General features: G+C 36.1%; 1 protein-coding gene across 1 annotated transcript in view; it reads left to right on the top strand.

The window, feature by feature from the left end:
- Window positions 1-673: 673 nt before the first annotated feature.
- LOC131927411 (adhesion G-protein coupled receptor G2) overlaps window positions 674-18,828 on the top strand; it is a gene marked incomplete at its 5' end in the record, with an annotated part of 80,795 nt that continues 62,640 nt past the window's right edge. Inside the window, 4 exon segments of the mRNA XM_059283109.1 lie at window positions 674-753; window positions 864-1,077; window positions 11,213-11,384; window positions 14,367-14,507. Coding sequence (XP_059139092.1) covers window positions 674-753; window positions 864-1,077; window positions 11,213-11,384; window positions 14,367-14,507 — 607 coding nt within the window.

The raw sequence follows: 18,828 nt of genomic DNA, 5'->3' as shown, positions 1-18,828 counted from the left end.
AAATGAAAATAACTTTCAGACACATTTAGCACTTTTGTGAAGGGGAATACTTTTTCTTTTTGTTTAATGCTTATGTAGTTAATTACAATATAAGTTTGGAAAATGAAAATTGTTTTATAACACCTTCAATATTATTTTTTAATCATTAATTTAGACGATGAGTACTTTATATGTCACACAGCGGCGATCAAGTCTTCTTTCCCCCCCCCCCCCTCTATTTCTTTGTAATCAAGGGTCCGCTGTCCGCTTTCCGCGGTCACATACAGAATTCAACTTTATGTATTAGATTGGTACAAAAGGGGAAAAAGTCTGTCTGTCTGTCTAGATCGAAACGCTGAGCAAAATTTGGGGCACTTTTAACTGACCGATTCGTTTCAAAGTTGGCACGTGGATCAAGACATGATGTAAATGCAATCTGACATTAAATTTGACTTAATTGAATGCCTAATTAATTTTCTATCAATTAGTTTAACTTCTCTGAAATTATTATATGAGGCACCCGGGTGTTGTCTTGAGGGGTACTGACGAAACTAACCTGTCATACAATGCAGTAGCTTTTGTTTTATTAACTGACGAAACTAACCTGTCATACAATGCAGTAGCTTTTGTTTTATTAACTGACGAAACTAACCTGTCATACAATGCAGTAGCTTTTGTTTTGTTAACATTTTAGCCATGAAAACTATGGCGTGCCATATTGGGGCCCGGTTGAACGCTACGAATTGACCAATAAAGAGACGGATATGGAAAAAGGTAAACAGACGTTTGTTAACAGAATGCTTTATAATGCCTGTACATTTGCGTTTTATATTTGAAAGAATGTAAGTTTTAACCCAAGTCTGAGGTGAATGACTATATTGCAGATCCAGTGAGTGCTTCAGCTTCCATCGTGCTGGAAATATCTGAGCAGATGAGCCCCGAGTTGAGCAGACAGCTGCTGGATGACCTGGAGAACTTGACGGACGATGTTGCTGTGCCGGGCGTTGCTGGCAACCTCCTGACAGCCTCTAGTCTTATGATGGACGTCCTGCTACAGGACTCTGCAGGACACGTACTCCCGTCCGTAGATTCAGAGAGGTAGTTGATCTTTTATTCAACCTTCACATCAAAGTAATTTTCTCCAAGTTAAAAAAAATATATTTGAACACACTGAATTGAACCCTTATGAAAGTAAACCCTTATGAAAAATTAAAACCACATTATATCTACTTTTCTTTTAATTATTCCTTAATTTAAACCATCCAGTTGTAAAGTATATTGATTTTAGGCCTGAAATATTTCAATCAAAAAGAAAAATGTAACTTATTTAAACGCCGAAATTTTGACAATTTTCATCGTTTTACACCTCATTACTTCATCATATAGTGGACTTACTTTAATCGGACAAAAATAATAAATGCAGATTTCTCAAAAGTTCAGCGTTATATTAGTAACCTTGTCGACCAGAAGTAGTAATTTACGCTATTTCCGATTTCTAAAAAAAAAACCGCAAGATAATTTATAAAATACTTATAATATTCTGCTCTATTATACACAGATTGTGTGGCGTTCACTTGGTGCGCAATTATTTTTTCTACGAGATTCTATTCTATTTTAAAAAGTTTAAGTTATTAAAAATAAATTAAATATCGTGTCTATATCCCGAGTTGCAACCCCCGTAGTGTTATACAAGAATATTCGAGCATGTTTTAATGCATCATTTACCTTTTTAATATTGTATGTTAGATTTACAAAATTATTTTTTATAATGTTGGTTGAGACCAACGGTCAAAATAATCATTAAATAGATAATGTAACAATTTAAAAGCCAGAAGTCGCAAGTGGTTCTACACTCAAATTCTCTCATCATATCAATCAAACCTCGAATCAGTATGCCTTTCCTATGGACGCCATGTTTTTCTAAGGGATGACCTATTTGCAAAAGTCTCTCCCGGGAAACTATCTCGATCTGACCATTTAGAATACTCGACAAAAAGACAGATTAATCCCTTAGAAATTCGACAAAAGCACCAGGCTAAACCTTTAACAAACTCGACAAGAACATCAATTTTCGGGCAAGTTTCTATTCAGGCGTTTGTCGCATTTGGGCAAGTGTCCATTCGGGAAATCGGCCTTCGGGTAAACGGCATTCGGGCTAAATTTAATGGTATTTCACCCATAAACATTCTTTGAAAATTTGAAAAAAAAATATTTCTAGAGTGTTTTTTTTTGTTACAAAAACTAGCAAGCTGACTATTAGTATTAGTACAAAAAGGATCAATGATTATGTTAGTTTATGATGCTTGCAAATATTGCCCTTTAAGTACCCTAACTTAGATATACACAAATAAATCAATAACACGTTTTAATTAGGAAGTTTTTTTTTCTGGAGCCTGCCCCCTTAAGGGCAACCAGTAATATGCCCACTTCACAATACATTTTAAGGCATCCATATAGTTACAATGCCCATATTCATTTTGTATACTGTAACGGCATCTTGGAAGTAATTATGCTTATATTCATATAATTTATTCGAAGGGAATCCAACAGTAATTATACCCAGAGGCGTAGCGAGGGGGGGGGGGGGGCGAGGGTGCAGACCGCACCGGGTGACACCATTTAGGGGGGGGTGACACCAAGGCAAAAAATTGATAATTTCACGTAATTATTAATAATTAATTAGAGTGAATTAAATAGTCTTTTAAGATCAAAGTGGACAAATCCTGACACTGGTAGGGAGGGGGGGGGGGGGGGGGGGAGGGGGTGACACCATGACGTAAACCTGCTAATGATAGAGGAAACATGCTACATTCAGCTGTATTTACAACCAATTATAAAAATCATTAGCATTATCTGTGCACAGTTTAAAACAATCACCGTTGAGGTGATGGGGGGGGGGGGGGGGGGGGGGAGGGGAAGGGGGGTTGGTAGTTACATTAACTCAACGTTGCAAAATATGCCTGAGGAAAACGGTTTGGGTGAGAATCGCGGGATGGGAGGGGGGGGGGGGATTAAATACACCCAGAAGAAAAAAAATGGAATACATATACACATGAGTATACACATACTTACAACTGTATAATGAATATATATATATATATATATATATATATATATATATATATATATATATATATATACATACACATAATTTCTTTTTCTTAAGGGAGGGGGGGGGGGATGGTTGGCACCATTAGGTGCCGCACCGGGTGACACAAAACCTCGCTACGCCACTGATTATAACCACCATCATTGTGTCTAACGTTGGGGGCATCTCTAAAGCTTTTTTGTACATGTTTACTATAATACACTTTAAGGCATCGAACGGGTAATTATGCCCGTATTATTGTTATACATTTTTGGGGCATCTTTGGTGAAATATACGGCCATTTGTAGTGTCATAACGCCCATACTGTTTATGTTAAATTGTAGGGGCATTGAAATTTAGAATGTATTCATTTTGATGCATTTTATGAGCATACTTAAGAATAAGAAAGCACATACTGTAAGGACTTCCTCAAGATTAAACATCAACATATTGTTTTTGATACATTGTAGTAATATAGTTCAGAGCAGTGGCGGAACTAGAAAAAATGGGCCACCCCGCAAAAAAAATTTTCGGGCCCCCCATATATGTATGTATATATATATATATATATATATATATATATATATATATATATATATATATATATATATATAAACACACAATACGAACATAGGATACTCATTTCTGGCCTGATCGGGTTTTGAAAAAAAAAATTCAATTAAATCTAATCACAACAACATGTCATGTGTATCAGTGGCGGAACTAGAAAAAAAGCCCCCCCCCCCCCCCCGAAGAATTTTTTTGGGGCCCTATATATATATATATATATATATATATATATATATATATATATATATATATATATATATATATATATATATATATATATATATATATATATATATATATATATATATATATATATATATATATATATACACACATATATATATATATATATATATATATATATATATATATATATATATATATATATATATATATATATATATATATATATATATATATATATATATATATAACAAGGTTCGCTCTCAATTTTAAAAAAATTCCATCTGGTACACGAATAAATCAGAGGTTTTCCAACACACGAGCTGGCCCCTTTATAAATCTAGTCCAACACACCAAACTGAGGCTTTCATCAAAACGTTACTAACCGTGTGCCCTGTTTTCCAGAAGTTGAATTAAATGTTAACAATGTCGGCAGTTCATTTCTTGGATCTTAGGGCGCGGGTTTGTCCACACTACCAACTAGACACGCCAAGGCATGCTGTAAATCCCTCGGCGACGGCCCAGGTGTCAGGGGAGTCACGGGGCTCTTGGAGCTACCGGTTACATTACTGCACGGGTGATGGGTGTGACACATTGTTTCTTCCGGCAGAGCTCCCCCCCCCTCCCCTCCCCCAAAAATAGTCTACCCTGGAAGAAACATTGGTGCGAGACCTAATTAGATTTAGTCATCGAGTGTAGTAGCGAGACTTATTCCTAGTGCTGTGGGAACTTTTAAACGACTGTCTGTGGGGGGCCAACTTGCTCATATGTGATGCGCTCAGGATGACACTGCCGCCGGTTGTATTCAAGTAGTAACCTCATCCGCTTATGCAGGATCACGGGGCGCTAAATCATATATTTCCGTTAGGAGTCCCCACTCAAATATGTACAAATGTTAGGCCTATGACAAAAACCTTTGCGGGGCTGTACTCAACAGCTTCCCAAGTTTTCATGGCGATTGGGTGAATGATGCAGTAATGCATAATAATAATAGAGAGAAAAATGTTTTTCACATGTACAACTGTATGTGGCCAGGTCACGCGTTGGATAACCTTCTGATTTAGGGGAGGGGGGGGGGGGGATTAACAAAAAGCCAGACCCTCACACACCCCCACCTCAATGACTATTAATAATGTTCAATTAATTCTAAACGTTCTAATTAATTTCTAAATAATTATATAAAAAATAATCTTACCTGCCCTGTTTTGTGAATTAGATGTGCCTAATACTATGAAAGTAAATTAATGTGTTGACTAGATCTAGTGCTGTCTAGTGTCTGACAAAATGTGCTGAAGTGGTGAATCGTACGGTTAGGAAGTAGTTCATAAACGATACATTTATCTCCTCGATACTTGTGAGGTTGAGAAAGAGGGATGGGATAGGGGTCGGCTCGGGAAAAAACTTGAAAGGGACAACAAAAAGCCTTGATCTATGTACGCCAGTATCGCCCATTGTAAAACTTACTCAGGGGAGATAATTTGAAGTATAGGCCTTAAAAGTTTACTATATTTCTTGTAAAATAAAAAACAAGTAAACGTATATAAAACTGAAGTTTCTAGTATTATATTTTTTAAAATTATTTGTACGATACAAGATAGTACAGGATACAAATTCAACCACTATCACAAACACATATTAACATTGAAAAATGTACAATAAGAACCGCGCATCATGAAAGTATTGAAAGCCCACTTCATATGTAGCGGCTTTTCGTGCTATGGACTTTGTTGTTCTTTTAAAAAGAATTTTGCCGGCGACAGCGTGTGTTTGATTGTAGGGAAATAGAACTCGGCCATGACGATGGTTAAAAAATACAACTATAAATAACTGTTTTAAATATGTAAAGAAATTGTCGACAATTTTTTAACCCCCTTTTTGGTCCCCATCCCCTGCCCCATCCGCCACAGTATACTTTGGAGGATCGGTCAAACAGTTACGTGTCCTCTATTTAGCTATCAAAGGGAGGGGGGGGGGCAACGAGTCAAAGAAGTCATTCAAAATTTGAAGAGTTGCCTATATTTTACACTGTAGTTTGTGTAATGGATTTTATCTTTTGCGGAAGAGCGTGGTATAGTGACTGTGAAATAAAGATAATCGTACCGCAGCTACAGTGTTTTTCTTTTACAAACCAAATATTAAGGCAAAAATTAAATTAAAAAATTAAAAAAAAAAAATTTGGTCAGCCGTGGGCCCCTAAACGGCCTTCCCCCCCCCCCCCCCCCCGCGCATTGCGGGGTCTGGCGGGACTGTAGTTCCGCCCCTGTTCATCAGGTAAATGAACAACTACTGACTAGTGTCTTTAACAAAATGTGCAGAAGTGGTCAGTTTACAGTTCATAGACGGTTCGTTAATCTATGCATTACATCTTATTGTAAGAGTAAGGGTGTGGTGAGGGGTAGAAGTGAGGGGTAGGGGGGAGGGGGGGGGGGGAAGAGAGTTAGGAAGGGAAGGGGACAAGAAAGCGCCGATAAACATCTACATCAATAGTGCCGACTTTTTCCGATCGTCTAGAAGACCAGGATAGTCGCCTCGCCGCTACATTTCCCCAGCCCGATTTCAAAGCGTACCGGCACAGTCAAATTTCAGATGCTTCGTCTTTGAAGTTGTCTATATGTCTGGCGGTCTCTCGAGCTATAGTCAGTGCATTTTCTCAAAGACGTTTGCCGACTATCGTGTTTGTTTGTAACTGTAGAAGAAAGATAACTCGACCTCCACCTAATTTTTTTTATTTTTTTTATTTTTTTTTAAATAATTTAGCCAGGATTTTTGGGCCCCCAATTGGTCTGGGCCCCCCCGCATTGCGGGATCTGGCGGCACTGTAGTTCCGCCCCTGGTTCAGAGTAATGGACACCAGCGAGAAAAGTCTCAAAGGTATTTGAGAGGTCCATAAATTAATTTAAAAAACTTGCACGGTGTAGTTACAATTAATATGGTTATAAAATCTTGTCTGTCTGGTTTTTTCGGACTTTACTAAAGATTGGATGTATTTGATGTTTTTAATATTTTCGGTAACTAAATAAAAATTAAAAAAAAAAAGCAAAAACTATTTGGTTTTCACGTGTAATGGCGACATAAACAATGGCATCCTGCTAATCGATAGGCCGCCATAAATGTTATTGTACATATTGTAAGCTAAAAATAGAAAAATTAGGTCATGGTGTTTAAATTTGCATTGTTATTCAAAAACTTGATCTGCAAAGTTTTGTAAACAAAATAACTATAAAGTGGGGCTGTTAGAAATCGATCACGGAGTCCCTTTACAGCCAATCAATGTTTGTCTTACGAAAGTGAAACATCGGGTTATAACTTAGGCTTGATAAAAATAAATAGAAATGTAGCCTTAAACTCAACAAATTATTTTCAAGTTCTCTGGATCTGCAACTTGTATAGCATTGATTCTAAGAAGAATATTAAATTTCTGAATTAATTTAAGGCTTAAGTTTTTAATACAATTTTGTCTTTTATTATTTTTATGGTCCTAAATCTTTAAAAAAAGCACATTTTTATTCCATGTCAACAACATTACGGAAGGATTTTCGTCAACTCACTGGTGTCCATTGTGCCCATATTGATTTTTTTATGAATAGTAGGGGCATGCTTTAAGTAGTTTAAAGCTAAAATATTTTAATTCTTAGTAGAGCTATCGTAATTGGTGGCACATAATATAGACCCAGTTTTATTTCAACTATTAGTAGAGCCATCTGTAGAGTAATTGGGCCCAAATTGATTTAATGCAATGTGGGGGTAGGTTCAGGCCATGGTCACCATTAGGAGATTTTCCCCCTCATGAACTGGAAAGAAGGCGTTACCTGGGTTTTAAATTTGGGAAAACACGTCGAAAGTGTAGGATGGGTCTGACATAGCGAAGTGGATGGTTAGACATGGGCCGATGTAGAAGTGTTTTTTTTTAAAGTATTGTCCTTTTGATCGAGTGGACTAGAGATATAAAATGCAAAACATCTCTAGTTCAAGGCACACTTTCACCTGTATTAACTGCACTATAGGAATTTCCAAACAGGCCAAGAGAGAAGAAGCCTATAAATAAAGGCGTTACTGTTGTCCCGCATGGTAATACAAAACCGGATGAGACTATTGTAGGGCATGGCATCTACCCCCCCCCCCCCTCCCCTCTGGTAAATAGAGTTCTTAATTAATAAGTCCTTTTTGTTTATTTGTATGTATCTAAGTTAAGGTACCTAAGAGAATATATTTGCAGCCTATCCTTTAAAAAAATATTATTTATGTGAGATTTATAGAATATATTTGCAGTCTACCCTTTCAAAAAGTATTGTTTACGTGATATTTATTAAGAGTTTAAATCCGTTTATAAAGTAAATTTTCCATTACAGAATTTTAAAAATGCTACACATGAGATAAATGTATTGACAACAAGATGCACAACTACTTAGACATCCACTTTAGATTGCTAACAATCATTAACATCCACTTTAGATTGCTAACAATAATTAACATACACTTTAGATTGCTAACAATCATTAACATCCACTTTAGATTGCTAACAATCATTAACATCCACTTTAGATTGCTAACAATCATTAACATCCACTTTAGATTGCTAACAATCATTAACATCCACTTTTGAATTCTAACAATCATTAACATCCACTTTAGATTGCTAACAATCATTAACATCCACTTTAGATTGCTAACAATCATTAACATACACTTTAGATTGCTAACAATCATTAACATCCACTTTAGATTGCTAACAATCATTAACATCCACTTTAGATTGCTAACAATCATTAACATCCACTTTAGATTGCTAACAATCATTAACATACACTTTAGATGGCTAACAATCATTAACATCCACTTTAGATTGCTAACAATCATTAACATACACTTTAAATTGCTAACAATCATTAACATACACTTTAGATTGCTAACAATCATTAACATCCACTTTAGATTGCTAACAATCATTGACATCCACTTTAGATTGCTAACAATCATTAACATCCACTTTAGATTGCTAACAATCATTAACATCCACTTTAGATTGCTAACAATCATTAACATACACTTTAGATTGCTAACAATCATTAACATCCACTTTAGATTGCTAACAATCATTAACATACACTTTAGATGGCTAACAATCATTAACATCCACTTTAGATTGCTAACAATCATTAACATACACTTTAAATTGCTAACAATCATTAACATACACTTTAGATTGCTAACAATCATTGACATCCACTTTAGATTGCTAACAATCATTGACATCCACTTTAGATTGCTAACAATCATTGACATCCACTTTAGATTGCTAACAATCATTGACATCCACTTTAGATTGCTAACAATCATTAACATCCACTTTAGATTGCTAACAATCATTAACATCCACTTTAGATTGCTAACAATCATTAACATCCACTTTAGATTGCTAACAATCATTAACATCCACTTTAGATTGCTAACAATCATTGTCATCCACTTTAGATTGCTAACAATCATTAACATCCACTTTAGATTGCTAACAATCATTAACATCCACTTTAGATTGCTAACAATCATTAACATACACTTTAGATTGCTAACAATCTTTGACATCCACTTTAGATTGCTAACAATCATTAACATCCACTTTAGATTGCTAACAATCATTAACATCCACTTTAGATTGCTAACAATCATTAACATACACTTTAGATTGCTAACAATCATTAACATCCACTTTAGATTGCTAACAATCATTAACATACACTTTAGATTGCTAACAATCATTGACATCCACTTTAGATTGCTAACAATCATTAACATCCACTCTAGATTGCTAACAATCATTAACATCCACTTTAGATTGCTAACAATCATTAACATACACTTTAGATGGCTAACAATCATTAACATCCACTTTAGATTGCTAACAATCATTAACATACACTTTAAATTGCTAACAATCATTAACATACACTTTAGATTGCTAACAATCATTGACATCCACTTTAGATTGCTAACAATCATTGACATCCACTTTAGATTGCTAACAATCATTGACATCCACTTTAGATTGCTAACAATCATTGACATCCACTTTAGATTGCTAACAATCATTAACATCCACTTTAGATTGCTAACAATCATTAACATCCACTTTAGATTGCTAACAATCATTGACATCCACTTTAGATTGCTAACAATCATTAACATCCACTTTAGATTGCTAACAATCATTAACATCCACTTTAGATTGCTAACAATCATTAACATACACTTTAGATTGCTAACAATCTTTGACATCCACTTTAGATTGCTAACAATCATTAACATCCACTTTAGATTGCTAACAATCATTAACATCCACTTTAGATTGCTAACAATCATTAACATACACTTTAGATTGCTAACAATCATTAACATCCACTTTAGATTGCTAACAATCATTAACATCCACTTTAGATTGCTAACAATCATTAACATCCACTTTAGATTGCTAACAATCATTGACATCCACTTTAGATTGCTAACAATCATTAACATCCACTTTAGATTGCTAACAATCATTGACATCCACTTTAGATTGCTAACAATCATTAACATCCACTTTAGATTGCTAACAATCATTAACATCCACTTTAGATTGCTAACAATCATTAACATCCACTTTAGATTGCTAACAATCATTAACATCCACTTTAGATTGCTAACAATCATTAACATCCACTTTAGATTGCTAACAATCATTAACATCCATATTAGATTGCTAACAATCATTAACATCCACTTTAGATTGCTAACAATCATTAACATCCACTTTAGATTGCTAACAATCATTAACATCCACTTTAGATTGCTAACAATCATTAACATCCATATTAGATTGCTAACAATCATTAACATCCACTTTAGATTGCTAACAATCATTAACATCCACTTTAGATTGCTAACAATCATTAACATCCACTTTAGATTGCTAACAATCATTAACATCCACTTTAGATTGCTAACAATCATTAACATCCACTTTAGATTGCTAACAATCATTAACATACACTTTAGATTGCTAACAATCATTAACATCCACTTTAGATTGCTAACAATCATTAACATCCACTTTAGATTGCTAACAATCATTAACATCCACTTTAGATTGCTAACAATCATTAACATACACTTTAGATTGCTAACAATCTTTGACATCCACTTTAGATTGCTAACAATCATTAACATCCCCTTTAGATTGCTAACAATCATTAACATACACTTTAGATTACTAACAATCATTAACATCCACTTTAGATTGCTAACAATCATTAACATCCACTTTAGATTGCTAACAATCATTAACATACACTTTAGATTGCTAACAATCATTAACATCCACTTTAGATTGCTAACAATCATTAACATCCACTTTAGATTGCTAACAATCATTGAGAAGACAGCATACAACGTACCGTTGACGGATGGTCTCTTCAGGTTCGTCAAGAAAAATGTCGCAGTGGCGGCCATCGCCATCGATTCGGCTCAAATTTCTGACGTCAGGCTCGTAATCAATTCAAGGTCAAGGAAAGATCTCGTGGACGACATGGTAGTAACATTGAATCTTTGACAGTGTCTAGCGTCGTTCAGTGTCTAGCGTCGTTCAGTGTCTAGCGTCGGTCTGTGTCTAGCGTCGGTCTGTGTCTAGCGTCGGTCTGTGTCTAGCGTCGGTCTGTGTCTAGCGTCGGTCTGTGTCTAGCGTCGGTCTGTGTCTAGCGTCGTTCAGTGTCTAGCGTCGGTCTGTGTCTAGCGTCGTTCAGTGTCTAGCGTCGGTCTGTGTCTAGCGTCGTTCAGTGTCTAGCGTCGTTCTGTGTCTAGCGTCGTTCAGTGTCTAGCGTCGGTCTGTGTCTAGCGTCGTTCAGTGTCTAGCGTCGGTCTGTGTCTAGCGTCGTTCAGTGTCTAGCGTCAGTCTGTGTCTAGCGTCATTCAGTGTCTAGCGTCGGTCTGTGTCTAGCGTCGTTCAGTGTCTAGCGTCGTTCAGTGTCTAGCGTCGTTCAGTGTCTAGCGTCGTTCTGTGTCTAGCGTCGTTCAATGTCTAGCGTCGGTCTGTGTCTAGCGTCGTTCAGTGTCTAGCGTCGGTCTGTGTCTAGCGTCGTTCAGTGTCTAGCGTCGGTCTGTGTCTAGCGTCGTTCAGTGTCTAGCGTCGTTCAGTGTCTAGCGTCGTTCAGTGTCTAGCGTCGGTCTGTGTCTAGCGTCGGTCTGTGTCTAGCGTCGTTCAGTGTCTAGCGTCGGTCTGTGTCTAGCGTCGGTCTGTGTCTAGCGTCGTTCAGTGTTTAGTGTCGGTCTGTGTCTAGCGTCGTTCAGTGTCTAGCGTCGGTCTGTCTCTAGCGTCGGTCTGTGTCTAGTGTTGTTCAGTGTCTAGCGTCGGTCTGTGTCTAGCGTCGTTCAGTGTCTAGCGTCGGTCTGTGTCTAGCGTCGGTCTGTGTCTAGCGTCGGTCTGTGTCTAGCGTCGGTCTGTGTCTAGCGTCGGTCTGTGTCTAGCGTCGGTCTGTGTCTAGCGAAGAAAATTTTCCACAAGCATAGGAATATGTTTTAGTATTGATCAAATATGTGAATTTTTAGGTGAACCATAAAGTGGCAATGTGTTATATAATGTCGTTAGGAGTATGTTAATGTGTTTCCTGGTTAGTTGATATAGTGTAGTGTTGTGTGTAGTGGTGTGGGTATTGTTGTGTGTAGTGTTGTGTGTAATGTTGTGTGTAGTGGTATATGTAATGTTGTGTGTAGTGTTGTGTTTAGTGTTGTGTGTAGAAGTGTGTGTAGTTTGTGTGTAGTTTGTGTGCAGTGGTGTTTGTATTGGTGTATGTAGTGTTGTGTTGTGCGTAGTGTTGTGTGTATTGGTGTGTGTAGTGGTGTGTGTAGTGTTGTGTGTAGTGGTCTGTGTAGTGTTGTGTGTAGCGGTGTGTGTAGTGTTGTGTGCAGTGTAGTGTTGTATGCAGTGTTATGTGTAATGTTGTGTGTTGTGTTGTGTGTAGCGGTGTGTGTAGTGTTGTGTGTAGTGGTGTGTTTAGTGTTGTGTATAGAAGTGTGTGTAGTTTGTGTGTAGTGTCGTGTGTAGTGGTGTATGTAGTGGTGTGTGTAGTGTTGTGTGTACTGCTGTGTGTAAAGTTGTGTGTAGTGGTGTGTGTAGTGGTATGTGTAGTGGTATGTGTAGTGTAGTGTGTAGTGTTGTGTGTAGTGGTGTGTGTAGTGTTTTGTGTAGTGTTGTGTGTAGTGGTGTGTGTAGTGTTGTGTGTACTGTGTGTAGTGATGTGTGTAGTGGTGTGTAGTGGTGTGTAGTGTTGTGTGTAGTGTTGTGTAGTGGTGTGTGTCGTGGTGTGTGTAGTGTTCTGTGTAGTGTTGTGTAGTGGTGTGTGTAGTGGTGTATGTAGTAGTGTGTAGTGGTGTGTGTAGTGGTGTGTGTAGTGGTATGTGTAGTGTAGTGTGTAGTGTTGTGTGTAAAGGTGTGTGTAGTGTTTTGTGGTGTAGTGTTGTGTGTAGTGTTGTGTAGTGATGTATGTAGTAGTGTGTAGTGGTGTGTGTAGTGGTGTGTGTAGTGGTGTGTGTAGTGTTGTGTGCAGTGTTGTGTGTAGTGGTGTGTGTAGTGTTGTGTGTACTGTGTGTAGTGTTGTGTGTAGTGTTGTGTAGTGGTGTGTGTAGTGGTGTGTGTAGTGGTGTGTGTGTAGTGGTGTGTGTGTAGTGGTGTGTGTAGTGGTGTGTGTAGTGTTTTGTGTAGTGTTGTGTGTAGTGGTGTGTGTAGTGGTGTGTGTAGTGGTGTGTGTAGTGGTGTGTGTAGTGGTGTGTTTAGTGGTGTGTGTAGTGGTGTGTGTAGTGGTGTGTGTAGTGTTTTGTGTAGTGTTGTGTGTAGTGGTGTGTGTAGTGGTGTGTGTAGTGGTGTGTGTAGTGGTGTGTGTAGTGGTGTGTGTAGTGTTGTGTGTAGTGGTGTGTGTAGTGTTGTGTGTAGTGTTGTGTAGTGGTATGTGTAGTGGTGTGTAGTGGTGTGTGTAGTGTTGTGTAATGGTGTGTATAGTGGTGTGTGTAGTGGTGTGTGTAGTGTTGTGTGTAGTGTTGTGTAGTGGTATGTGTAGTGGTGTGTGTAGTGTTGTGTAATGGTGTGTATAGTGGTGTGTGTAGTGGTGTGTGTAGTGGTGTGTGTAGTGGTGTGTGTAGTGGTGTGTGTAGTGGTGTGTGTAGTGTTGTGTGTAGTGTTGTGTAGTGGTATGTGTAGTGGTGTGTAGTGGTGTGTGTAGTGTTGTGTAATGGTGTGTATAGTGGTGTGTGTAGTGGTGTGTGTAGTGGTGTGTGTAGTGGTGTGTGTAGTGGTGTGTAGTGGTATGTGTAGTGGTGTGTAGTGGTGTGTGTAGTGTTGTGTAATGGTGTGTATAGTGGTGTGTGTAGTGGTGTGTGTAGTGGTGTGTGTAGTGTTGTGTAATGGTGTGTGTAGTGGTGTTGAAGTGTGCGAGAGTGTGTTGCTTGTGGCGGGATGTTTGACCTATTGACGGTCCTTACCTCCTCTGTGAGCCTTGTAACATTGAGTGTCTTCTCACCTCAGATCGGCGTCGATGTAGACAGCAAGTTGCAGACAGAGGAAACGACGTCTTTATTATTTTCGTTAAAGTCGATTCCCCGGGAGAGAAGAGATAAACTCAAGATGGCAGTTTTCACTGTCTTCCCCTCTGGAGTACTTTTTGCAGTAAGTTCTCAAGATCAGAAAATCGGACATATTTCTAGAAATTTAAAATGTTATAATGAATTTATTCCTAGACGAAAATGAAGTTATAGGCTATTCGAATTTAAACCACACTATACAGCCCCAAAAGGACCAAGTTCCGCTAGTTAGCGTTTCTTTTAAACAAACATCAAGGTAGGAGGTGTAGACATGCCGCGTAGCATCCCCTCCCCACACGGAGATATACCTTTAAGGAACTTTGCACTGAACGTACCGGCAACCAGAACGCAAGCCTGCCTGAACCAATTGTTTGAGTAATACGAAAACTTACTGCACAGTAATGCATTGTTAGTTGCTTTAATAAATAAATAAATAAATAAATAAATAAATAAATAAATAAATAAATAAATAAATAAATAAATAAATAAATAAATAAATAAATAAATAAATAAATGAATGAATGAATGAATGAATGAATGAATGAATGAATGAATGAATGAATGAATGAATGAATGAATGAATGAATGAATGAATGAATGAATGAATGAATGAATGAATGAATGAATGAATGAATGAATGAATGAATGAATGAATGAATGAATGAATGAATGAATGAATGAATGAATGAATGAATGAATGAATGAATGAATGAATGAATGAATGAATGAATGAATGAATGAATGAATGAATGAATGAATGAATGAATGAATGAATGAATGAATGAATGAATGAATGAATGAATGAATGAATGAATGAATGAATGAATAAATAAATAAATAAATAAATAAATAAATATATGTATATATGTATATATGTATTTATGTATATATATATATATATATATATATATATATATATATATATATATATATATATATATATATATATATAATATATATATATATATATATATATATATATATATATATATATATATATATATATATATATATATATATATATATATATATATATATATATATAGTATCCATATCACGTGTCGTGCTTTTTAATTGCATCGCAGTGTCTTATTATAAGTAATAGAGTAGGTTTTGTTTATATAACGACTTAAATTTATTTTATAGTTGCCACTGTTGCATAACGTAAAGAAAATATTAAATACACGCACATTGCTAAAACATATTAAACGGATCAATGTCAAATATAATTTTTGTTTAGATTTCTAGAAAAAGTGGATACATTTTAATAATAATAGGGTCGAAAAAAAATATTAATCAAGCTGTTTTGTAATTTTGCAAAGGGAAGTAATTTAAAAATAAATTTAAATTACGATAATAAAAAAAATGTGAATGCAAAAATCTTCAAGAGCGAATTATTGTTGGAATAATATAATTAGCAAAATGTGAATGCAAATTCTGTAGACGTGTAAGAGGACATTATTGTTGGAATATTATAATTAGCATGGATTGATAAAAGTCTATCTTTTATTTATTTTATTCACTGAACGTACTGCCCAATGATAATTGCTAATCAACTATTCCGCAACATTATATACGTGTCATCACGTTCATTAGGTGCGCAATGGTTTAAGTCATGAAACTCTATTGTGAATTTTTTTAAATTTAAAGAACAGGAAAAATAATTCGGGAGTGATCTCCCCTAAACTTTCTCGAATATTCTTATATAACGCTACGTGGGATGGCAACTCGGAATATAGACATGCTTTTTAATTACTTAAACTTTTAAAAATAGAATAGAATCTCGTAGAAAGAATAATTGCGCACCAAGCGAACGCCAAAACAAAATGTGCATATTAATAGTACTTTATACATTTACATGCGTTTTTTGAGAAATCGGAAATAGCGTATATTATTACTTTTGGTCAACGGAAATTACTGAAAATGTGATAGAATGTAGAGAATTAGATCTTTTACTTACATGTGAAATTTCATTTATCTATCTGAAATAGTACTCAAGTTATAGGCTTTTGAAAAATTCAAAATAGAAAAAGTACCACTTCCGGTTATCGGAAATCGCTCAAAAGTTGATACCTAGCTGTAACGGTACTCAAGTTATCGTGTTTCCAGACACACAGACAGACAGACACACACATACACACAGACATACGGAAAAGATTGCAGAAATATGTTTTTCCGACTCAGGGAGGTGTAAAACGTCGAGATTTCTAAAAATCTCGAATTTTTTTTTACACGATTACAAGACTTTCTCTATATTACGTGTATATGAGAAAGTAAAAAATGCATGAATTGATAAAGTGCTATATGGTAGTTAAAACACGGATATTTTAAATACTGCCTTTTATTTATTTTATACACTGAACGTACTGTTTACTAATTATAATTTTTAATCAACTATTCCGCACTTTTTTTACACGCGTCATCACGTTCATTAGGTACGTAATGGTTTTACTCATGCAACTCTAATTCTTATTCTATCTTTCGATTTGCGGACAAGCTGGGGTTTGTATAGTCATTCACTAAATCAGGCGCGTCCGCCGGCGGTATGTTTTCTTTTGTGTTCCCAAGTTGGTATATTGAAAAAAGATTTACCGTGACGGAGCACGGGTATGCAGCTTCTGTGTTTGTGTTTTCTTCTGTATCAGTGGCGTGCAGAGGGGAGGGGGGGGGGGGGGGTGGCGGACGGGGCATAGGCCCCGGGCATCCACTCCAGTAGGGGGCATCCAACAAAGGATTTTCTTTGTTTTTTTTTTTATTTAAAACAAGTTGAGATGTATTTCGTCATTTTAATTATTATTATTATAGGCCAATCTCACTTATTACCAAATGTAATACTCAATCGTCTAGCCCTCGTTTTAACATTTTACTGTCCGAATAGCAAGACTTTTATAGAAATAGCGGGCATTAGTGAAGGGTAGTCCTATGGTGGTCATTAATATTCCCTCAATAAATGTGTTATATTTATTTATTATATGTAGGGGCATCTTTAAAGTAAATTGCCCATATTTGTTTCACTAATTTTCAAAGACATCCGTAAAATAATTATATCCATATTTATTTTTATACACTGTAGGGGGATTCTTTAAAACAGTTATTCGTGTATTCATTAAATTATACGTTGAGGGCATCCAGCAGTATGCCCACTTCACTTTAAAATACATTTAAAAGGCATCCATTTAGTAAGTATACCCATTTTCACTTTGTATACTGTAACGGCATCTTGAAAGTAATTATGCTTATATTCCTATAATTTATTTGAAGTGAATCTAGCATTAATTATACCCATCATCATCTAACGTTGGGGGCATCTCTAAAGCTTTTTTGTACATGTTTACTATAATACATTTAAGGCATCGAACGGGTAATTATGCCCGTATTATTGTTATACATTTTTGGGGCATCTTTGGTGAAATATACGGCCCTTTGTAGTGTCATAACGCCCATACTGTTTCTGTTAAATTGTAGGGGCATTGAAATTTAGAACGTATTCATTTCGATGCATTATATGAGCATACTTAAGAATAAGAAAGCACATACTGTTAGGACTTGCTCAAGAATAAACATCAACATATTGTTTTTGTTACATATTAATAATATAGTTTAGAGTAATTGTGCCAATATTGACTTTTTATGAACAGTAGGGGCATGCTTTAAGTAGTTTAAATCTAAAATATTTTAATTCTTAGTAGAGCTATCTTAATTTGGGCCACATAATATAGACCCAGTTTTATTTCAACTATTATTAGAGCCATCTGTAGAGTAATTGGGCCCAAATTGATTTAATGCAATGTGGGGGTAGGTTCAGGCCATGGTCACCATTAGGAGATTTTCCCCCTCATGAACTGGAAAGAAGGCGTTACCTGGGTTTTAAATTTGGGAAAACACGTCGAAAGTGTAGGATGGGTCTGACATAGCGAAGTGGATGGTTAGACATGGGTCGATGTAGAAGTGTTTTTTTTAAAGTATTGTCCTTTTGATCGAGTGGTCTAGAGATATAAAATGCAAAACATCTCTAGTTCAAGGCACACTTTCATCTGTATTAACTGCACTATAGGAATTTCCAAACAGGCCAAGAGAGAAGAAGCCTATAAATAAAGGCGTTACTGTTGTCCCGCATGGTAATACAAAACCGGATGAGACTATTGTAGGGCATGGCATCTACCCTCCCCCTCCCACACACACCCGACATGTCCCCCAACTGTCTCGCCGCCCCGATGTTTCACCTATTAAAACATTTGAGTAGTGAATTCCTTGGAATTTAGCCGTAGTTAATGTTTCCGTCTTACCAAGTAAATTTCTTTTAAAAATGCTTTGCTATTTGTATTAATTTTAATTTTTAATTAAGCTTTATATACATATATATATATATATATATATATATATATATATATATATATATATATATA

This window comes from Physella acuta, unplaced genomic scaffold (genome assembly GCF_028476545.2).
Source record: "Physella acuta isolate Inbredline_101_S28 unplaced genomic scaffold, ASM2847654v3 ptg001399l, whole genome shotgun sequence".
NCBI classification, from domain to species: Eukaryota; Metazoa; Mollusca; class Gastropoda; family Physidae; genus Physella; species Physella acuta.
This window is presented reverse-complemented; position numbering and strand designations above follow the sequence as displayed.